Source organism: Aptenodytes forsteri, unplaced genomic scaffold, assembly GCF_000699145.1.
Source record: "Aptenodytes forsteri isolate BGI_AS27 unplaced genomic scaffold, ASM69914v1 Scaffold1, whole genome shotgun sequence".
Taxonomy (NCBI): Eukaryota; Metazoa; Chordata; class Aves; order Sphenisciformes; family Spheniscidae; genus Aptenodytes; species Aptenodytes forsteri.
Window position 1 is genome coordinate 7,393,890 of NW_008795035.1, and position 24,170 is coordinate 7,418,059.

Sequence of the window (24,170 nt, forward strand, 5' to 3'; positions counted from 1 at the left end):
ACGCGAGCAGCAGCCCGGGCCACCGGCTGCTGATGCGACAGTTCTGGGCTCCTTATTGGAAACATCTGGAAGCGCTGAGCCACTTTGTGCAGACAGGAGTTTGAAACTATCCAATCGTTTCATATCCAAACCAAAGTCCAGCGCTGCGGATTTCAAGGGAAGGAAAAGGGGGCGGGGGGGGGGGATAAAAAGCGATCGCACCATATGATCTGTAACTCATCCAGATAAAACTCCTCCTCTACCCGCTAACAGACCTCTTAATGACAAGGAAATCATGGTTATTCTGAAACAGACTGCACTATTGTTATCTGTTTCAAATTACTTTTGCCATATCGTTATGAAACACTGAAAATGATGCAATCTGCAGAAATACTCAGGCGTATTAACTTTTTTAACTGTGGCTCTGATAGGAACTAATGGAGCAGCAGATGAAAGGAAAAAATTCTCCCTGTTTTAAGCAAGTCAAAACCCACTTTTGGGCACTAAACACAGGGGATAATAAATTCGTCAGACAGTAAGAGAGAAGAATTACAATTTCAATTACTCTCTTCTTAAAAGAAAAGGGTTTTGGAAAGGGTTTTTAAAATTTTATGTTTCTGGCACTTGCAAGGATAAACAAAACAACCCCCATTTTTTCAAAAACTAAATGAGGCAAAGGAAATCTGTACTCTAATACTGCAAAGCCTGTAAGAGGAGCGCTCCAATCTGGAAGGGAGCGCACATCCATCGTGTCTGCCGGGAGGCAGGTCAGCACCCGCGTGAGAGGAGACTGAGACGGATGCTCGAACGTGGATTTTGAAGAAGACCAGGCAATTGCTGAACGCTAGTGAGCACTCACACCGCAGACCTTGGTAAGGAGCCCTGGATGTTAGATAATGCATTTCTCATTCTTGCAAGAACATCACAAGACAGAGCAGAGTTTTGTGACTGACTCACTCCCACCCTGCCTGTCCGTCCACATCCCTGCAGCAGCCCTTTGGTCCAGGGCTGCATCCCTCCGGCTGCAGCATGATCCACCAGTGCCCCACCGAGCAGCATCCTCTTCATGGGGTGGCCCCAAAAGGCTGGTCATGATTTGGGATTCCACTGTGGGGCAGGGCATGGAAAGAAGAGGCGACAGGGAAAGGGATATGGACAGTCCCCCATGATCAGACGTCACAGGGATCCTCTCCGTGGCAGGCGCCGCGTTGCTTTAAGGGGGAAGCTCAGCAATGCAGGCAACAAATCTTCACAATCCTGGTCCTAGAACACCTCAATATTCACTGGCCTGACTTAATCCTTGGGGCAAATCTTCCACAGTACCGACGCAAGTTTTATTCTCCAGCCTGGGCAGCCCCGACTCTCCTAAAACTTCCCTACTTAAATCATTCAGAGCTTCATGCAATGGTCTGGAGAGAGACATTTCCTCGCAGAGCAATACCGTGCTTTGGGTCGACACGACCGAGATGAATTTTATATCCAAACAAACCACCGTACAGCTGCAGCCTGCGTTCGAGCTCGAAGACATAACCGTTTAATAAACAGCTGAAGAACCATGAAGGAGGAACGAGAAGGGCTTGGAAAGCTGTCAGACATACGACTACATGGAGTGCGTGTTTTGAGAAAATACAAAAACACCTTGAGAGACCTTCAGCCATTTCCTGACCTTCCCTTTTCTAATATTTCTCAGAGACTCGGTGTACATTTCTCAGGAATTTCTATTGTCCAAATAACCTTCGGAAAAATGCTGAAGCTTTGGTCTGCCACAGAGCATGCCTGAACATCCTTCCAGAGGAAGTCAACTGCCCATCCTACTGCTCCCAAATGGCTACAGGAGAAACACATCCCACGCAAGAGATTAGCAACCCCTCAGCTGACTGTACATCGCTTTGCAACATCTAGTTCTGCCTTTACCAAAAATAACCGCAAATTGAGATGGCTGGCTGGCTGAAGTGCTGTGGGATCTTGGACCACGCCACAGATATTTATTTAGTGTGTTATGGGAGTTGAGAAAAATACTTCTTGCTGTCAAACACTGGACATGTTGTTTCACCCTGTGAATTCCAGCATCCTGAAAACAGGGAAGGGAAAAACTGGGAACAGTCCCCAAAACAGGCCATCAAGGAGCACCTGAGCTATGACCCACAGAAACAAATCAGCCTCCCAGAAGCAACCTGCGCTGCACGTCCCCTGCGTCCTCCAGGATGCCGGCTGCTCCTGGGGTCAGGCACTTCCCATTAGGGCATGGGGTGTAATTATCTACAGATGGGTAAAACACAAAAATATTGGGGTCTTTCATAAAGAATAACACAATTTTCAACCCAGACATCTGGACGGGAGATACTGCTTTGGTATCACAGCTGGCTCAGCCCAGCCTGAAGCTGCTGCCGAAGGCAGTCATCAGAAACGACATCTACTTCTTTGACTTCATCTAGCACTAAAGCTGGTCATGTTAGCTTAGTTTAAATTTCCCTTCATGTTTTTCAGTTGCTAGTAATGAACGTGCGAATTTTACACGCACACAATGAGCAATAACCTTTGCTAATTATGGTGATTCAAGCCTCCTACTCTAAAGGAAGGTTTACAATTTCTGGGCTCTGGAAAGATAATGATATAAATAAAAGTATTTAAAATAGTGAATTGTATTTATAGGAGTTTTCAACCCATCGTAAACATTACGCAAGCCATTCAAAACTGGTTTGCACAGGGTATTCACCAAATATTTGAAGGCCTGCTCAATCCACACTAAACCCAAACAAGCAATGTCTAGTAACTCATCCTACAGAAGACTGAAGTAGGAGATCATTGCATTTGTCCCAAATGCAGGAAAAAGGGGATGTTTCATTATCTATAAAGTTCACAAATGCAAAACTCAAAGGAATTTTTCATTTTTATACCACGCGTAATAAAAAAGCATGTTCTGACATTACTGGGATATAGGATATAAGAAAGTATTGATTTACACAAATAAAAACATGTTCCGTTATTCCATAATAACAAATTCCAGAAAAAGTAAAGCCTTACAGTTCAAGGTATGAGGTTAAAAATTTGGATGAGTTTTTGTGCAGGAAAACACACCACCTCACATTTGTGGAGTGCAGGAAACACCACCTTGTCTTCCAACACAACAGCTCGATACCCGTTGCTGTAGGCACAGCACAGGAGCAGACAGACATCACCTGAGCCGCTCTGGGATGCCTCGCCATAACAAGAGATCAGTTCCAGGATACGCCTGGTGGATGCTTCTATCTAAAGAACTTATGTATTTAGCTAAAAACAGAGACAGGATAGCAGATTACATAGATGAATTGGCGGATAAAGCCCAACAAAAATGACGTATGGTATCAGTGAGTAAAATTAATAGACAATATAAAAATGACACATCTTGAGCTGAGGAAATTATTCAACTTTTACCATTCTTTTATGCCTCCAGTTTAAGGCACTGTAATCTAATTGAAAAACAGAGAAGGGTCATTCAAATGAATAAATCATGCCAGAAAATGATTCAGCTTCCCTCTTTTTTTTTCTTTCCCCTTTTAATTGAAGTCCCTAAGACTCAGCCCTTGGGAAGCCCACACGACCATGTATTGTCCTGGCCGGGCACTCTGTCAAAACGGAAAAAGTTATCTCTTCTTTCATCTTGTAACTTGAAAATCTGGGAGGGGAAGTGGTGGGAAAGCAGAGCGCTGTACAAAGGCACCCATCATATTTCCAGGTCAATTTTTTGCTTGGCTGCTAATGAAGGCAGGGGATTGAAGACACTATGGTATTTGTTTTGCCCTTCCAATTTTTCTGTTTGCTTTGTGGAGAAAAGGATCTCAGACCCGACCGGTAACTGAGATGCTCTGAGTGCGGCCAAGCCCCCCGCTCCCCAGCAATAACAGACACTCCAGCTCACCCTCCTACCTACATTCGCATCCAACCAATATTTTCATGCCCTCTCTACATGCATTTGGAAACTTGAAATAAAATCCAATGCAAACTTTGAGAGGAGGCATTTGGATTCCAGCTCCTGCCTGGGAGGTCTGCTGTAGGACCACATGAGTATTCATTTGCTCACTGTTTTATCCGTTTCCCTGGTAGTCCGCTGTAAAGAATATTAAACAAACATGTCTTTACAGCTCGAGAGCCCAGGAAAGAATGTTGACCCTGTGGAAGAAACCTGTTTTTACCAATTTTTACCCCACTTCTATCCCTCTGGTCTAAAGATGTCTGTGCAAGGGTAAGGATTCATCAAGTCCGCAAAGTCATCGTTAAGCACTGCTATAGCAGTACATACTAAATATGTTCTCCTCTTTAGCCCAATTTTAAAAAATATTCCTAAAGGAATTTCAGGACATAAAACACACGTATAATTAACAGCCAGATATGTGGAAGCATCGTCATTAGTGAGGAATTTTCTCAACTGTTGACACTGCTCCAGAAAAATAATAAAATATTTATTTCTAAGGTTATAAACTAAGATATGCTACATCTCCTTTACCAGCTTTTCAAAGATCCCTTTACAGTAACATTTGTTGTTGCAGGGATAATTCCTAACTGGAATAATGGATCCAAACCCTGCTCCTATTCCTCTCCACTCAGTTAAAGGTAGGGAATGTCCCTGCAAGCACTGGGAATGTCAGGCCAATACAGGTGTTTTAGGAAAACTTTAGTTGCTGGGTTTTCGTGCTACCCTCTCTCATCCCCCACCTGCCACAGCTGCTGCGCTTTCATACACTTAACAGCTTTAATCATTAGATAAATAAACAAATTTAAGCCAATGGACAAAGATAACTGGGGACAAAAATGTCAAAACCCAGCATTTATTCTATCTGGGAGCCTTGCAATTTCCCTGAGTTACCCTTCCAATTCGGGCTATCCCAGGCGCTGCAAAGGTCACCGCGTTGCCGATAAGGAAAATGGAGCATCTGAAATTTCTCGCCAGTGACTACAAGGAAAGGGTTGGTTTTGTTTTCTTAGGAAGAAAGAGGGAAATGTTCTGGAGCTCTCTGTCGAGGCTAAAATCCAAAACATTTACAAGACTCAGAAGCAAGAAAGCTTGCAGATAATCAGCAGAACTGATGCCAGTCCAATCAAAGTAAACCAGTAACAGCAACTGGGAGGAGTACAGATTACGCAGCGTCGTTCTTTACAGAAAAAAATATCCTTTTTGTTATGCAATAGTTAAATAATTTAACTAGAAACCCCTTCTATCCCAAGTTAGAATTGCTGACTGCTCAGCTAGTCATTTTGGCTATTATATAGCATTAATCTCTGCTGTTTCTGAAGTTAGCCTTTCGGAGAAAAAAAGGCAACTTCAAAACATGCAAAAATTAATGAAAACCATATGTGGGATACTGTCATTATTCCATGTTTATAAGAGGATCAGGTTTTGTTAAATGGGCTTATTTAATGCAGACGCATAAGAAAAAAATACCCAGCAAAAGATCTGAAAGTTATTGAAAGAAAAATATTTTCTTTGTTAACCCAAGCAGCCAGTAACAAGCAAAAAGACACAATTTAAACTAAAAGCCACTATATATTTTGGTGCAACTTTGTTTACAGCTTCACTGACAGCTTATAAAGTTCTCCTAAGTAGAGAAATCTCTCCTAGATATATTTTACCCTTTTGACCCTTTTCACCCCCGTACTGTATTTAAGCTGGGACAACCTAAAAATCAATGGCTTATGGAAACATCTGTTGGTACAGGCACACGATTTAGACTTTTTTCAACAGCTGTTGTTATTTTATGCTTTTTTTGGCTAGGTCAATCGGTAAGACTGGAAGAAAATATTAGTTGGGCTCCTTTCCTGACTTTGGTCTCTCTTTAGCAGCTGCCGTCAGCACCCCGTTCCCTCCCCTGCCCTGGGACTTTGGGGGGGAAAAAAGTCTGAATGTCCCCCAAGTCTGGTCTTGCTCACCAGCCTCAGACAAGAAATAAAGGAAATACAACTCCCAAATGGGCACCTACTTTGTCTCACTCATTCACCTAAATACTGGCTTAAAATATCCCCCTGCTATAGCTGCTTTCTGCCACGCACAAGGGAGCTAAAACCCTTGCCTGCAGCACCCTCCGCTACCCATCTCCTTGGCTCCCCTCTCCCTTTCCAACAGCGCTCCACAATAAACCCCAGGTTTGTCTTGCCTCCCCTCCTGCTATTTCATTGCTGGGATCCAGACATCTGCCGACATCCTCCGTAAAAGATAACGCACAATATATTTTAAGAGCCAACCTGCCAAAAGGTATTCGATGCTCCAGACAGCACTACTTACCAGATAGGAAACATGCATTGCTCACAGTAAGACATGCATAAAAACAGAATGTACTTTTCTTGGGAGACTAATGCTTACCTAAAAAAAAAAATACAAATTCAACCAAAATATCCTATTTTTTAACATTTAATTCAGCTGCTACTTGAAACAATATGTTTCTATATAAATTCTGTTTTCTTGAAAGAGAACAACCTATAACGCTTTTAAAATGCTCTAAAAATCATTTTTTCAGTGTACAGTCAAACTGTTGAGAGCCAGAGAAAGCCAATACTCCGAGCAGAGATTTTTTTCTTCCCCTTGCTCTTTTTAACAGAGAGGACTTGTTTAATCTTACCTTCAAAACTTTTTATTTCCCTGCCATGCACTCCTAGCGTCACCGTTGGTATTGAATGAATTGTGCCAACCCTTGCCTGAAAGGACAGTCGCAAGAAAAGCCAGTTTAAATTGAAACCGTATCTAAAGGAGGGAGAGCCCCAGGTTCGCAAGCAGAGGAGATATTTCAGCATTAAAGAATTCTAGGAGCTACTCCAAGATGCAAATTTTTGTTGTCTGGTGCACTGTAAGGATTTTAAGCCCAGAAAGAAGCTATTTATTTAGTCTATATACTTTAATTTATAACAAAGGCAGAGGATTCATCTACACTCTTCTGGGTGCCTTTTGCATCGTTTACAACATAAGAAGTAAACCTCTGCTTCCTCAAAGACAGAAAACAAGTAATAAACAAGTCTTGACAAACAAAATCAAGCGCTGTCCCCCAAATATCCAGCTATGAACAAAAAAGCCTTTAGAGGTTTTTTCTCCACGTCTCCTTAAAACTCAATTAAAACCAGAATTTGCAAAATGCTCTAAAACCCATTTCAGCCCATGCAGCAGGGAGGAAAGGACTCTCTCTCTCTCCCCTTCCCTTTTTAACACCACGGGACCCCAATCTTTACAGTCAATGCCTCCTGTTGGGCATCTGCAGGTGGGAATATTTGGAAATGGTGTAAGCAACCCTCCTTCTCTTTTAAAAGGCTCAAAAATGTACATTACTGCTCTTTTTTTACGTGCAGGCATTTGAAGCTAAGACTTGTCCACCTCCTCCTGGGCAAGTGGGTAAGTATGCATTTCCTCACCTTGTTACGGTCAGTGAGTTAAAAATAAAAATAATAGTGGAACAAAACACCAAGAAACACTTCTTTAATCTCAGCAGACTTTAACAGCTCACCCCATCCCTGCCTTTGGCAAGAATCAGTGCGATCTGCACTGTCATATTTTGGAGGGGCAGAAGAGATTTCTACATTCCCAAGCACAAGATCTCAGATTGAAACCATTGTTTCAGAGAACTGCACCTCCAGCCTTTGAAAATGTGTATTTTGGAAATAATATCCCTCCCAACCACTTTTAGGCATTTAATGTGTCCAGCTGTGTTAAGAAACCAAGCAAAAGTTCAGTGTCAAGTAAGTCAGGATTATGATCTTCTTGTGATTTATGGAGGTAAGTACAGTCTCAGACAGAAGAAAAACAAGTCACTTGATGCTAAGCAGAGCAGTACCAGGGCTCAGACTAATGAGTTAGCGAGGGCGAGGCTTCACATTCCTGCCTCTTATCTCACCAGCTGGAAGGACAACATATAAGAAGGGAGAACATATTCAGTTGGTAAATGAGATAGGCAGACCCAGCGCCACGGTACTTGCAAACACAGTATTAGTGTTTGCAGTAGAGAAGATGGAAATGCTTCAGGACAGGGAGGCACGCGGTATTTGAAAAAGGTGCCCTACTTCCCACAGGTAAGAATATGCCCCCAAATAACTAAGTGCATAAATAAGGTGAAACTACTATTATCATGGCTGTAATGGTACCAGGGTGTAAATCAAGGCAAAGTCTTTAGGGAGAAGCAATGTCTAACTAGGCTGAGAAAATCACAAGCCAAGCATCGGTCCTTTTGCAGATCTGAAAGGAGAGCAGCGTAACTCAGGTTAAACACAGGCTAGCAACAATTCCTCTGACTCAAGCTACACAAACAGAAGAGAAAGCAAACGAGATAACCCAGAAATACTGCCTCTATCTTTTGGACTAGCCTCTTGGGCACAGCTACTGCCTTCATTTTCGCTGAGTACATCGCTGGCACCACGATGATAAACACAGTAAGCAAGAAGGGAGGGAGCAGCTAAGTTCACCACGGCTTAAGAGAAAATCAGAAAGTTAGCTACATCAAATACGTGCTTATATAGGCATAAATTTAATGCATAAGTGAAGCAGAAAGAGAAGGTGGAAGGAGAAGAACCTTGTTAGTTGCAAGGGATCAAGTGCAAAAGAAAACCTGGTATAGAGTTTGCTCCCATCTGCTAATTCCAATACAGCTAATCAAGTATATTTTATTAAACCATTGCAAAACTCTGTCACATTCTTGTTACAGCCTCCATGTTGGGGTTATTCCAAAGCAGAAGTCTAAAACACAGACCACAGGAGTAAAAACAACGAACTGGCGATGGAAGGAGGTAAGCGGCAGTGAGAAGAAACTCTCTTCTTATCTGTTACGCCTACCTGCTCTGAGGTCTCCACAAAAAAGTCACTACTGTCCACGCTTTTTACAAGATCTGCATTTGGAGACATCACCTCTTCTTCGGTGTGACCTATGACTAACACAAGTGTTCCAGCAAAATTCAGAAGTTTCCTTTCCTTGAAAGTTTTGATGCATTTGCTACCATGACAGTAAGGACAGCTACGGCTGACCACAGCCAAACACAACACCCATTCATTGCTCTACCCCTGGGGTGCTAAATTCTGGCTTGCAGCTGCCTCTGCTCGGCCAAACCCAATCCCTTCCGTACCAGTCAAGTGCTTTTATTTCAGATATCGTATGCTTGGATACCAAATCACTCAGTCCTTCTGTATAGACTAAGATATTTTAATCATCCACTGCAACACTAACCATCTATTCTTGTTTCACAGTCCCAAGCTTAAAGCCCTCTCCATCACCGCCGAATTGCCCCATACTACTGCTCTGCACAGTGCAGACCAGGCAGAAAGCAGCAGGGAAGATGTCCCTGACAAAAGCAGAGAGCAGTCAGTCTGCTCAATGTGAGCAAGGATGCTGCATGGAAAAGCAAACATGAAAAGCAAACATACAGTTATCACCCAGGCTTTTATCTCATCTGATGTTTTAACAGCCGTTTGATCCCAGTAACATTCTGCAACACAGCTGAGTCACTTTGGGCCACACCAGGATGTGTACATGACATGGAGCAGTAACAGCAGAGATGCTGGAGGAAGAAAATCTGAGATTTCCACCTTTGCATGAAAATGGTATAATACGGGAAGAAAGACCAGAGAGACTGAAAACGATAACAGAAAGGAGAGTGTGCAACTACCACAAGGCTAAATGCATTTTGATTCCGTGTTTCCATGGAAAGAGTTTTAACAGTACTAGGTAAAACGCCAAATACATTTTCATAACAATTCACACTGCATGAATGGAAACACTTAAGAAGTATTCTTTCTAATCTCCACTCTAGCTCCACACACAAGTCTCTCTCTTTTGTCCTTGACTTTTTTCTTCTTACTCACACCATTCTTTTCATCCTTTGCTGGAAGATGAAGTCAGAAATGCCATGCCTGGATACTGCTGGAGCACATAATTCTTTATCAGTGGCCAAGAGTCCTGCTCATCTCTCAGATAGTTGTACCTATCCAAGCGCTCTCAGACTGCACTGCTAGGTTTCACCTTCTAACACGGATCTTAAAGACAGGAGGTATGACACAAACACCAAATCCATACAAACCTCCAGTATAACACAGGTCAGGCAACGTAAGCCCGCAGCAGTTCTAGCACTGGTGTGGCAGTTTATTTAGAGCTGCAGTGTATAGCTCATAGGATATCCAGTCTTGATGGGAACACTTGAAGCAATGGAGAGCTAACCCCTTCCTACAGTAATTTACTCAAAGAATTAACTATTTGCACCCTTCAAAGTTTTCACTGTCATTCCTACAGTCTCAACTTGTTTAACCTCACCTTCTAAATACTGCATCTCATTTAAGGCTCTTCCATCAGAGTAAAAAGTGGGAAGAAAGCTGTTCCCCATGCATACGGTTATAGTCCAAAGCTCCCCAAATGGCAGACATTGCTCTGAACCCAGAACAAAAGCTTTGCCCAGGTCTCATCTCACTTTTGAACCTGGCCCATTCACAGCACGACCTCCCAAACCCCTGTGCTGACACAGCAGAGGAGGAACCGCGGTGCCTGCCAGCGGCTGTCGCTGCTGAAGCCATGACCCAGTGGCACCCCGGGGCTTTCTCCCTCCACGTGTCACTTCTCACTGTGGTTGACCTTTCAGGACACTTTCTGGATTTGGCACAAACTGTCCCAAAAAGCTTTCCCAAATCCTGAAAAACGATACTTTAAAAACCCTGCCACATAGGATAGCGGTTAGCATAGGATGGCAAGAGAACTGAAGCACTAGTCCATGACTCCTCACAAAACCCCAGAACAAATGTATGGTAATAAAATTAAAAACCTATTTCTCGTATTAATGAGGTTTTCCTCTAAGGCGGTGTAACTACTGATGAACTTCAAAAAACATAAGTCGACAAAAAAACATAAATGCTGGCTTCTCTACATTGTAAGGTGCCAACTTCAGCTTCCAAAGTATCAGAATGGAGCTCGATAGGTTCCCTCAGAAGGATGAAAACCCAGTGACGTGATACACCAAAGTACCCATTTGTCATAATAATGCAGTCTCCATCGAAAAGTCCACATTTGGTCTCCCATGTTATCATCTTAATTTCCTCTATATTTAGACCAGGAATTCAGTGTGCAGTAAGCATGTCTACCATACAACAGTTACATCACAAAACTTTAAGAGGTTTCAAACACAAATAAGAGAATCCATACGATACAGGAGATTGAACCATTCAAAAACAGCACGGTATTTTCCTTCTCAAAGTACAATATTTAATGCCAGCATTCCTTTGTCACAGTAACAGTCTTACACATCCATTATTTTCTGGATCCATACTTTCATGACTGCATAAAAAAATGAATGTATCTAACAACTGGAAGAAAACTCCAAAACCAGGATTTTCTGTTCTGGAAATCCTTTAGCTCTGTGTTTTACAAACTTGTGAAATCATGGAGTCCTGATCCTAAAAAGGGCCTCAGAAAGCTACTTTAATACACTGACGTTAAATAATTTGTATGACTGAATCCCTTTGAAGCAAGCCAAAAGCAAGCATCACAGAAGATTCATAGTTATTAAACAGTTGTCTTTAATCTGCAACCATCTCAAGACTACGGCAGGAATATATACGCAGCTCTGCCTTTGAGGCAACAGTATTTGCAGATGGTAAATAAAATTGCAAGTAGCTCTTGACACTTTTAAAATGAGTGTGAAAAAGCTGAGAGATAAACTTCCTTTGCAGCTGATACTAGGAGGATGGCAGAGCCAGATGTTTTATTAGAGGAAATTAGGAAATGATGAAAAACCAGTATCAGGGCTACACGCAGCAAACTTGCCTCTAGAAAACGTTGCCTGTAGTGGCTGAAGGGGAAGGCACAGGGGGAAAGTAACTCACCATCTCTAGAGATCAGCGAGGGCTAGCACAAGCCCTGAGGCTGCAGTGAGCCGTGGTGGCGGCGCGGGAGCCTTCATCTGCCCCGTCCTGCCGCAGGCTCACGCTGAGCCAAACCTGGGAGCAGCATCTTTGCGCTGAGTCGGGGACTTGGCTCGGCGTCCACGTTCCTGCTTCTCTTGCTAACATCCGTGAATCCTGTGACTGAGCTTGGAAACGACTGTCTCAAGCTGAGGATTAGCAGTGTTTGGGAGAAAAAGGCATTGGAACTGCAGCACCCAGAGAAATTAAGCGTCGGACAAAAAACCTGCCACAATAGCTGTATAAACGCCTTCCTGCTACAGATATCAAAGCATGAGTAATAGCGAAGGCCAAACAAGAATCCCAGCCTGGTTTGGATTTCTCCACACCGCACACCCCCGCCCCAGCTTTTCTTCTAACTCTCTGCAGCACGTACCGTGGACTCTGGCTTACGCAGCGATGCACAGAACAGACGGCGAAACCCAGGGCGAGCTATTCTGCACAGCGATGAATTTACTCAGGGGTTGACTGTCTGACACAATTTCTTCCTAGACCTCTCAAGACTCAGCTTTGAGCATCCGGGGCAGACACAGGATGCTGGTGGGTGCGAGAAAGGGCCTCGCGGATGACTAGCCTAAAGCCTTGACCCAATGGGTACGTGTGCGTCACCCTCCAGCAGTAATGCCAGGCTTAGGGCAGGCTCCTTTTTGGCTGGGTTTTTCCATGTTTACTCTAGTTACAGGACAACATTGACAAAGAAAGACTTACACAAGTGATTTTGAAGAGGCAGGGCGAGGATGCAGCCTATTGTTAAGGCTGCACTTCCCACCGCCGGACCCCGCTCTGATTTGTTTCTAACACTTCAGCCACTCGCTCTGAAATTTCCCATGCTATCGGGAAGCTTCCCACACTGTTCTGCAGGCCCTTTGGAAAACAGGGATTCGCAATCACCATCCCATAGTATGTATGTACATATGTACACATGTACATATGTACACGTCCCATAGTATGTACATACGTACACACATGCAGATGGAGAAAATGGACTTCACTGCACACAGACAACCTGAATTTTGGCAGGTCCTCAGGGTGAGCAGTTCATTAAAGAAGTTATTTCCTAAGAAAAGAAATTGGAGCCTGGAGAACTATAATGACCCATTGTCTTGGGTCACTGACAAGGTTCACCAGTTTTGAGCCGTGAAGCATCTCTCTACTACTTGACTTGACCAACAACCAGCACTGGCACCAGGCTCTCCTCCTAAGGACCAGCCACTAGAGGGGGTGACACTGTACACCTTGGCCATAATTTTCTCCATTTATCTGCTGACTCCAGGGAAGAGAAACATGGAAGACTACAGCTGGGGGGAGGACAAATCTCTGGATCCTTCACACCTACTGACCATACCAACACTTATCTCAATGCCGTGGGGCACTCTCCTCCCTCCCACAAGCCCTCTTCCACCCAGTCCAGCCCATCCCCTCTTCCCACCTCCATCTCCTACGGTCCTGCCATCCCTGCCCCCTTCCCTTGCACACCCTGCCGGACTCCGGCCAAGCTGCTCCCTCCTCTTCTCCCTGTTCAGCAAAGCACAAACCTGGGGGCCTACAAACCAAAAGCAATGGGCAGCAATAGACCTGGGGCTCTGTCCCGACAGAGCATCATCTATCTTATCTGTAACAACTCCCAAGGAAGGAGGTTTCCTAGCCTCCCTAGGTGGTCTTGCGACAGTTTCATGATGATAACAGGACGTTTTCTCAACATCCAACCTAAATCACCCTCGCAAATTAGCAAATCAGTAAGTTAAGCTGCCATGGAAATCTGGGACTTTAATAACCACTATTACATGTTGGCAGACTGCTAGATTGCACAATAGTTTTCTTTTTGTTGCACTGAATAAATTTAATTCTTTCAACCTCTTCTCACATTTCTTAATCTCTTCTCGTTGTTTCCTTCTGGACACTTTCCAGTATGCCTGTGCCCTCCTCGGAGCAGGGCACCCAAAACCGGATTCGATGACACTGATGATGCCCCCGCAGTGCCACACACGAGTAAGTCACCTCCTACACCTTACAGAGGACACTCCTTCAATATAACTCAAAACAAGATTTGTCTCTTTTGCAATAGCCTCTCGCTGATGATTCATTTGTGGTCCACTAAAAATCCTCAGCCTTTTTCTACCCATCCCTCTCCAGCTTAAACCTGACTTAGTAAATGTGCATTTTGATTTCTTTTTAGCAAATGAAGCACTCTGTGGCTGCTTTTGTCTCTTATCTGGATGCACTCTCCAATTTCTTAAGGTCACTCTGAACCCTGACCCTGTTCTCCCAAGTGCCTGCAACCCCTCCCAACCTGATGTCATCCGAGAGCTTTATAAACATACTTCCATCTTCCAAATCATGACTGAAAATACTGCAAGTTTTCCCCCAGAAAGTGACCTTGCTGATATATCACACGTTACTGCACTACTTGGATCAGTGGAGAGATGAAAGTGCAAATCCTTTTCAAGCTTCATTCTCTGTGAAGATATTTAGAAATGCCACGTTTATCTGGTAGGCTGCAACTTCTGAAAATATATTAATTAAAAACTAATTCACGTGGTAAAGGTAGGATGCATTAAATTCAATAGGAACTAACTAATGAAATTAATAAATACAACGAGAAGGCTATTTCCCAGTGAACTCTGTTTCTGGGGTCAGCCAGCTACAATTTGTCAGCCACAGGCTTAAGACAACCGAAGCCGCCGGGTGAACCCAGCAGTGCAACCTTATCCATCCTGCCACATGAAGACAAAGATTCAACAAATAATGAATCATAACCAATTTCTGGGATCAACACAAGAAGAGAAGTCTATCAGGGTACAGTTAATTTCAAACTGTCGCATTACTTTCATAATGCTGGAGCCACCAGGTGCCATTTCTAAATTATTTTAATATCACAGTATGCAGAAGCCAAACCAGATTTCTCATCAGAGTTAAGAATCTAAAGTTATTCTATTTAAAAAATGCTAAAGTCTAATTTTAATAGATCACACCAAGTTATTGCCCCAGCTCTACTCAAGATGCCCAAACAAAGCAGGAAGATAAGGATCCAGGGAGTCTCCGACAGGATGAGCACCCACCGCCCAACATAGAATCATAGAATGGTTTGGGTTGGAGGGGACCTTAAAAGATCATCTAGTTCCAACCCCCCTGCCATGGGCAGGGACACCTTCCACTAGACCAGGTTGCTCAAAGCCCCATCCAACATGAAAGGAGCTTGGGAAACTCTGGTTACAGAATTTCTAGAGCTGAACAAATACAACCTCTGAGAAAACATTCTGGAGATTTAAGAAACAGACACTTTAAAAACCCATTTTAATTGGAAAAGACATTTTTCCATTGTTTTCTTTTCAGTGCTTTTAACCCTACAAACCATTATTTTCCTAAACATTTTTCAGCTGCAGCTTTTCCATGACATGCACAAGAGCCTCTCTCAGGCAAAGTCTTCTGAAACAACTACAGGGAAAGCATGTGCAACCTTATACACGTACTACTGGAGCACGCTTCTTGGCATCACGAATCCAGGTAAATCTCTGCCTTCAGAAACCAACTCACGAGAAGGAATTTTCCCCTTCTCTTTCCAGTGTGCTCAAGCTTACTGTTATTCAGCCTAATTCGACTATACAAGAAGTTGCACTTTTAGGATCCAAAACATTTTTTTTTTTAACAGTCTGTGCATATAAACAGCTTTCTACATCGCATACGTATAAATAACATTGTGCAAAATTCTCACCCATAAAACAGGAGTTAATGCAGTTCCCAAGGTCCAAAGTTGCTGACAGCACCGGTGAGACTGCTAAATACCTGCAGCTCCTGACCTAGTGCAAGCAACAACATTTCTATTTGCAACGAGTTAAGAAAACCGCTTTTACTAACCACAAAATGGCTCTGTAATGAGCAGGCAATGAGCACCTGAAAGACTTCTGGCTACAAAAGAAGTCAGCACTAAATAAAGCAGAGACGGGACAAGGCAGGAGATGCACACTTCGCGATGGCTTTCACCGGCCAGATCTCTACCCAACCTACACGTGTGAATTAAGCTCTATTTATAAGTCTTCCACTGATTTTTTTTTTTTTTAAATGACCTTAATATAGTGCAGTTGTTGTTTTGTTTCTGTTGAACTTAGCAACAGGAAACCCTGTCAGTCCTGCAGCAAACTTTCCATTCCCCTGGCACTCCCATTCCTGCACCAGAAAAGCCAGATTTCTAAAGAGGTGTTTAACGGGGTGGGAGGGAAAGGAAGAAGAGAAGAAAGCACACACACAAAAAATCTAAATGCCTGTAAAACATGCAAAATGGAAGCCAAATTCAATATGTTTCTTTTCTTTTTTCCCTGTTTGAAAGGAAAAGGCAGTGCCCTAATTTGCATTTTCTAAAGATATCTTACTTTACTACCAGAAACCTAAGTATTAGTCCTGAAAATTATCTTTAATAAAGGGTTGGTAAAAAAAAAATCATCAGCATCTTTACACTTACGCATTCCAGTAACAAAAGACTTACTTATCAGACAGCACAAATTTTAGCTTGGGAAGTTATTTGCACTAGTTCCCGGCTAACTCACCGAGCAAACAGCTACAGAAATTAAGCCTTAACTTGTTAAAAACAAAATAAACCTGATTTTATTACAAGCTTTGGCAAGACTGTTCTGCCGCCTAAAGAGCTTTACTGCAGGATGAGCAAAGTTTTTTGGTGCTCCACCCTGCAATGTTAACTCATCCCCGCAATATTTTCTTTTTTAACAGCTTCATAATGGTACACTAACACACAAACACAGCTGCTCAAGGGCAACATGCACCAACACAGGCTGCGAGCATTTTAGCATTTACAAAACACTTTCTTTTTCAAGAACAAGAAACTATATATAAAATAGAGGAGCAAATGCAAATCCAGCTAGGAAAGGTGAAACCCAGCTCTTTATAAAGCAGAATATGTATTAGGGGTGCTTTAAACCAAAATTACGTTCCTGTCAAGCCCAATATTCACTTTTTTTTATCATAGACAGTCCTTAAATATGGCAAAGCACAAATAATAGAAAACAATACCAACTGATTTCTGATCCCTGGCATGTCCTTTTTATAGGTCACCGACATGAGGAATATGGGTTTTCCCCCCACATTTGATCCCTATATGTTTTCCCATTATTAATTTTTCTTCCAGCAAAGGCACTAACGCTCCCAGCCAGTGATGCCTTTAGACCTTGGAGTCTGTGCACACCCCGACACCGACCGCAGCCACAGTCCCCTCTGCCAAAAAGCTCCCTGGAGGGGGAAAGCGTGAGAGGGGATAGAGAGACTCCCCAGGACCACGCACGTGGGGGGACCTCGGAGGCGCTGCCAGCCCCCACGCAGCGTTGCCAACCTCAAGCATGCTACGGGGCATCGCTTTCATCAAATTATATACAAATCTTGGTACAGCCCTGCCCCACGAGGAACCGTTTGGGTCAATCTCTATGTCACTGACTGAGACAACATAAATGTGGCTTAATCCAGTGGTTGAAAAACACAAGGTCTAAAAAAGTCCATGCTTTTTTAAAAGGCTAAAACGTCACGGTGATGGACGCCATTCAGCTCTGCAAAGGCTACAGAAAGGAAACCAGCAGGTTAGGTGGCCGGCCGCAGCAGTGGTGGCATTTCTTTAAAAAGCATAGAAAAAGACAAGGTGACAATGCGTAAGTGGCACTCACCGCTTCCTCGCGGGCTGCGCGCTCACCACGATCTTTCAGAAAATCCACCTCGTCTTCAGTTTTCATTTCCAACTTCCCTGTGAAAACAGAGGGTTCACACAGGCAATTTAAAAACAAACTTCTTTCAGTGCTGCTGCTATTTTTCTGTTTATTCAAACCAGTCTCAAAAAAAAGAAAAGAAAACCCAACCCCAAAACCCCTTCAACAAGTCCATTTGACTTCCAACATCTGGTTTCATTCCCGACTTTGCCGCTTGTTTGTTATTAGTTTTAACAACTTTCATGTCTGGGACTGAAGGAAACTATGGAACAGCAGCAAGCACGGGGTGAAACTCCTGAAAAGCTCTGAGTGAGGCTGAGCACATCTGCATATATTTGCCCATGTATTTTCTTGGCTCACATTTGTCTAGTTAAAGAACCAAAATTTTTGCTGTTTTTCTTCTTACCATAACCCGAAGATAACACAAGAAACCAGCCTTGCCTTTTCTCAACAGGTATTTTAAGTGTTGGAAAAAAAAAATCACAAACTTCAAAAATTCAGCCCACATGCACTCCCTTAAGGATGACAATTAGGTCCCTAGACTAGGAAGGCAAACCCTTTTCTGCTGGAGTTTACAAAGTCCCAGCTGATTTTCCCCCTCCTCATGCTCCCATGATGGGAGTGTCACAACTGCAGTGGTACAAACATCATGTCCCAGCTGCTTTCTCTGCCCAGCAAAGCTTTCATTAGTCACCATTCCCCTGGGGTTCCCGTCTACCTATGTTTTCCTGGCATAAAGTCAATGTTCTAACTCTTTCAACCCCAAGCTAATGACTCTCACGACACACAGGATACTTTTAGAGGAGTGATTTGACCAAAGCCACCCAGATGGAGAGTGGCTCAACACACAGGATACTTTTAGAGGAGTGAAGTGATTTGACCAAAGCCACCCAGATGGAGAGTGGCTCTGTCAGGGCTAACCCCCCCTCTAATCTCACTCCCTCTCTCATTTCTACTAAAAACAAACACTGGATGGATGGCAATGCCTTCTTAAGGGCGACGTATGTTTGCAGTTGAGATTACCCGTTCAGGGATTTAGCAAGAGGAGCCTCCCATCTTCACAGGGAAATTGCGGTAACAACTGTCACCAATGGTTTTCCATTGGCATTGAAGTCTACCCTTGATTTTGGGACTAGCTGGTTTTGCAAAGTTCTATTGATAAACCAATCCAACATCATTAAGTCAAATTGGCATGATTTTGTCTCGATTAGATGAGTTTGTGGGCAGACTCTCAGAAATCAGAGGTAATGCTACAAATTTCTGCAAGCCCCATTTGTTGGCAAAGCAGATTTCTCGGTCGCGATGAGATCTGCTCGGGGTCGTGGCAATGCTGTGATGGTTGAGATCGTGGTCCAAAGACAGAACACACAAGGCACAAACCTCTGGTGCACTGAGGACAGGAGAAGCAAGCAGTGTGGTGATACTCTGTGCTGGGTAAGAACTGGAGGACGAAGACATGTGCCCTCAGGATGAAATTCAAGGGGACAATTTTTTCCACTCTGCCACTTCTTCTTAAACTTCTATTAAGAAACGTATCTCAAACAAAAAGCACTATAATGCTATGACAGCGGTCTCTGGGGCATAGAGCCCCTTATCGCATGTGTGGTATCGTTAGTGACATTTGTTATCGGTTCACCCTGCTATTCTAACAGGTGAAGGAAACTGTAGTAAGTGCTTTTCCATAGGGAAGATGCCATTGATGAGAATGAGGTGAAGACTGGTAAAATTCAAGATAAGGTGGTATTCTTCTATCTGGCAATGAACGTTTTCTTTAAATGCTGAGATCTACAAGAGATACACTAGGGATATTTCTCCCAGGAGAAGAGCTAGGGAGCAGCGATTATAGTACTTGTTAATTTAAGATGCCAAACCCCAACCATACAACCTAACCTTGCCGGCGTCACTTTCTGCCAGGAAGGTGCATCTACTCGGAGGTGTTTTGTCAGCATCAACACATGCCATTTCTTCTCTTCGCACCCAGCCTGGCTACTGTGGTATAATTTCATATCCTAACTGCCTGCTTTTTTAATGGGTAGCATCTATCTGCCTGACTTGAAATAACATGCTTGCAGAACCCATTACTCCGCTGTAATGCAGTTCTGAGTCTAAAGCTAACAGCATGAGGAGCCGCCTTATGAAAGTAGGATCTTCTAGCTTCATCGCCTTCCTTTAGTGTTGTGATCGGTCACTAGATATTTGTCTGGATAAGGCAATTAGCCCTGTGAAGTCTCCGTTTTGGGGGTAGGCTGAAACTAAGTGGAGGCATTGAGATAAACAGGTATATATTTGGGAGCAATTTCACAATAGAAATAAAAAAATTAAAGACCTCAATGATTTGGAGTAATGGCACCAGCAATTATCAGCCAGTTACATCTCTGATAAATTAGCATGACAATAAACCCCTCTGACCACATGCGTTTCTGAGAAATGGCCTCATGACCTACACTTCCTTTGGGAAGGTTTTATTGTAGTCTATCAAAAAAAGATCTGATTCATTCTGAACACTGACGACTCCTGCATGGCTACAAAATACTCTGTACAAACCCAGGCTGCAGGGAAAACTCCCCAGCACTGACACAGCAAAGAAGAATTGATACAAAGAATTGAAGGCTGCCACTGAACTCATACACAAAATGCGCTATCCAAAGCTTAGACATTGACATGAAGAATGTACACAGCAATAATAATAAACAGTAAATCTGTTCTTTTGAACTACTGCCATATCAGAGTTCTAGATGCTGCTTTATAGGAGTTGAATTTCAGAAATATTTCAAATAGTGAGCTTGGATTCATAGCAGTCGCTTGTCTCTGCTTTAAGCTAATATTTTATTCAGGCTTTCCTAACATTTTGCCTCAGAGCAACCCTAAAGTTCTTCAAGAGAAGATATTCCAGCTGAAATTTTGCTTTGTGCAGCATCCCACTGCAAATAAACAATTCTTCCTTATGGAGAGGTCAGACTATTGTATTCCAAGAACTTTTAGCCCTAAATCCTTAGGGCTAAAGTCAGTAACAGGATCACCTCCTTTTTCCCCCCCCTTTCCATACCCTAACACAGAATGATGCCTTAATATTACTTTCCTACTTCAGTCACTATCTTATTGTACTGTTTAGTCCCTTCTCCTTTTAAAACCTCGCCCAGACAACGTCATACCTCCAAGAAACCAACCAGAGATAAAGACCTGGACTGTATGGACGGAGCCGGCAGAGCAGGAGGCTCCCAGAAGAAAGAAGCCCTGCCAGGTATTGACTTACAGCCACTCCCGTCCTATTGAACTGTCAATCCACCACAACACTAAAATAGGTTCTTTCTGAAAACAGCTTTCTAATCCACCTTTAAATCTTTCTACTTACTTACTAATGAACTCCTGACTAATGTTTACTGGTTATCTCCCTACACATGAACTTTCTAAAAATCCTGAACTCAATGAAAAAAGGATTTGCTGGACCCACCACTGACCCCCCCCCAAAATCAATCCTTTCCCCTGCCCCCAGTTATTCTGCTACCACATATCAGAACAAATCCTCTGCCATCACCCCATTCTGCATTTAGACTGAAGAAACAGCTCCCCGAATCAAAGCAGTAAAATAGCTGTAGAGCTTTACAACTTCATGATTCTTATCATGGCAGATTTTTGTTTTCTTTTGATCATTTAAATGTTTTGTTTGTTTGTTTGTTCAGTGCTGGGAAAGCAAGAGGCACTGGATCATTTTCTCATAGCAAAGAAAAAAATGGCAACTGAAAAAGTTCAGCTGCTTCCATTTAACAGCTGCCTGAACAGGTGGAATATAAAGATCAGATTAGCTCCATGCTTCAGTAGCAAATTCACCTATGATTTAATTCCAGGCTGGAGCGACAAACCCATTTCTCTTTCATTCAATTTATCCCTTTATTTCCCTTTTTGGAGTTACCTGGTGACGTTTTCTATTAGCTCCTGTCGCACAGGCACCAGACGTCTACGCTGTCCCCCAAGTCCCACTGCTCTCCCCCATCCACTCATCCACGGGGAACGCCGGTCCCGCTTCCCAGCCGATGGCAGCAAGCAAAACTCATCATCTGAGTTCCAGTACTGCTTAAATGCACTGGAAAACACCACCGGCTGCTCTGCCTGACAAAAAAGCTTTGCAGCCCGGAAAAGGCGGTGGGGGGAGGGCTGGCTGGCTTTTTTAAATGACCTAATACCGCCAATTAGGAAGTGGCTTTGCGCAGTTCAGAAGGACACTGGCAGCTGTTTCAAGTAGGCGAGCACAGAAAATGCAAGAGCCCCGTTGTACCCTCTGACTCCACGTTAGCAAAAATAAAGGGGAGAAGCGAAGGAATAGCACTAAGCAAATAAACCCTCATGCCCACATGAAAGCATATAACTTGAAGATACAGTAATCCACATAGCTCCCTCCCATTCATTCCTTCTCCAGGGAGGATTCACGTGCTAGAAATTCTTCTGCACAAATTCACAGGAGATAATATCCTGTCCTTCCCTCCAGTGCCAGCCAAGCAACATGCATTTGAACTGAAAGTTTTAATATGTAACTTCAGATTTCTTCTTTCTCAGAAGAAAAACCCCAAACACCTACACTTCCTCTGCAAGGCAGGCCTCCTGCTCTTATTTCCCTTCCTTTGCCGATGAGACGCTAGAGGCACACCTACAAAAAAAAAACCCTAAAAAGCAGGAAACCAGCTGATTTTTCCTACCTGTAACAGGCTCAGCTCCTTGCGCTGCCGGGCTGACATTCCTCTTCTTTGTCAAAGAACTTAAATCCATTTCTCCGTTAAGGCTGGCTCCCACATCCACTACAGCCTGGGGCTCAAGCCCCACTTTTTCTGTGGCTGGTAATTCAGGGGAACAAGGTGTCTCTGCTGCAAAAACCACTGCATCAAAACTTTTTACCATTTTAGGAACTTTATCCAGACAGGAGCCATCATCTGCCGAAACCAAACTCTTTACTCCCACATTTTCCAGTGACTCAACAGCATGTAAACGGCACGAACACGGTGAGAAGGGCAATTCAGGTACAGCTCGGCTCTGCTTTCCATCGGGCTCAGCCAAGACCTCCCCCTGAGCCGCTTTCTCAGCAGGACCAGCATTGCTCTCGCCGGCCAGACAAACGGTGTCAGTGCTGGAGTCACTGTCGCATGTGGGTTCTTCTGCGATGGGCTGAAGCGCTGCCCGGGGAAGCACACTTTCCGTATCCTCCTGCTCTTCTGAATACAGAGCGACGGGGGTTATTGTCACCGGCCGTAAGACTTCCTTACCCTCACAGGCATCACTCGGGGCTCCCATTTCTGAAGCATCCTTTAATTCAGGGGTGCTGCTGCGTGGGGAGATTCGTTGTAGGGTTTGACTGGGATCATGTTGGTTCAGCCCCGCATCCGGACAAGGGTCGCTCTCCGCACCTGGTGATTCGCCTGCTGATGCAGGTCTGTGCATGGTGCCTTCTCCTGCACTCACTGACCCAGGCTTGCACGCTTCTTCGGCACGGACTGTCCCTTTCAGCCCAGCATCCACATAGCTGCCACCTGCCACAGGCCCCCCCTGACTGCAGGCAGAGGGTTTCACAACAGCAGCAAGAAGTTCCTCCGACAAAACCTGCTCCCTGCCACTTGCACAAGCCTCCCGCTCAGGCTCAGCTTTGTCTCCTTCAGCCTGCTGTGAGAGGCTCTGATTCGGAGAGCCCTCATCCCCTGCATGGTCCCCAGGCCAGCCGGCTCCGGCAGCTACCCTGCCATGCTCCCCACCGCGCCGCTGGGCAAGCTCTGCCGAGCCTGCCGCCACCGCTTCCTGGTTTTGTTTAGATTCTTCATTATGAATTACAGAGGGTGTGCCTATTAAATTATCCTCCGCACAGTCTGCACCCTTGGCACACGGAGCTAATCCAGAGTCATTACCTTGCAGAGCTGCCTCCTGCCCGGGAGGTGCCACTGCAGCATCTCCCTCCTGACTCACAGCAAGTCCCTCTCTTCTGGGTAGGGGAGCGAGTGATTTCATCTCGCCGCTCAGCCCCTCTTGCTCCGAAACACTTTCTGCTATCTCTGCTTTGGTTTGTGCAGGCTCTTTTTCTGCTAGGCATGTGCTTGCATCCTCCGGAGGGAGTGATGCAGGCTCACGTTTGCTCTCTTGAGTAGCGTCTGGTTTGAAGCTGTCGCCCATTTCATCTTTAACGACAGTTTGATCAGCAGAAGGGCGATAGCTAGCAACTTCCTGACCCCTGTCTGCAGAATCTGCGCTTCCTCCATCTCCGCTGCTGCTGGTATCAGTTTCTACTGGCTCCTCTTTGCAGGCTTCACTGTCCTCCATTGCTTCAGCCACACATTCAGTGATCTTACCACTCTCCTGGCAACATGCAGGTTCTGCACTGCTTTGATTAGATCCACCAATATCATCGTTTTCAGGTTTAACATCAGGGCCATCAGTTTCCACACTGTCTTCCAGTGAGGGCGAGCTGGATTTCCCATCTGTGCAACCTGCTTCCACCTGCCCTTCCCGCTCCCCACTCTTACCGCTGCCATGGATTTCCAAACCAGGAGCAGGTTTTGATGCACATGCAGGAACCTTCACCCCATTCACTGCTGGCAACGCTGCCCCGGCCCTCGCAGTGACATCTT

General features: G+C 44.2%; 1 protein-coding gene across 1 annotated transcript in view; it reads right to left on the reverse strand.

Moving 5' to 3' along the window:
* The window catches only part of AKAP13 (A-kinase anchoring protein 13), a 101,580-nt gene extending 78,712 nt beyond the window's left edge, over window positions 1-22,868 (reverse strand). Inside the window, exons 1-2 of the mRNA XM_019471348.1 lie at window positions 22,260-22,868; window positions 17,530-17,606 (exon numbers count right to left, since the gene is read on the reverse strand). Of these exons, the coding sequence (XP_019326893.1) occupies window positions 17,530-17,606; window positions 22,260-22,848 (666 nt within the window). The 5' untranslated portion in view covers window positions 22,849-22,868. The remainder of the gene's footprint in view (window positions 1-17,529; window positions 17,607-22,259) is intronic.
* Window positions 22,869-24,170: the final 1,302 nt, after the last annotated feature.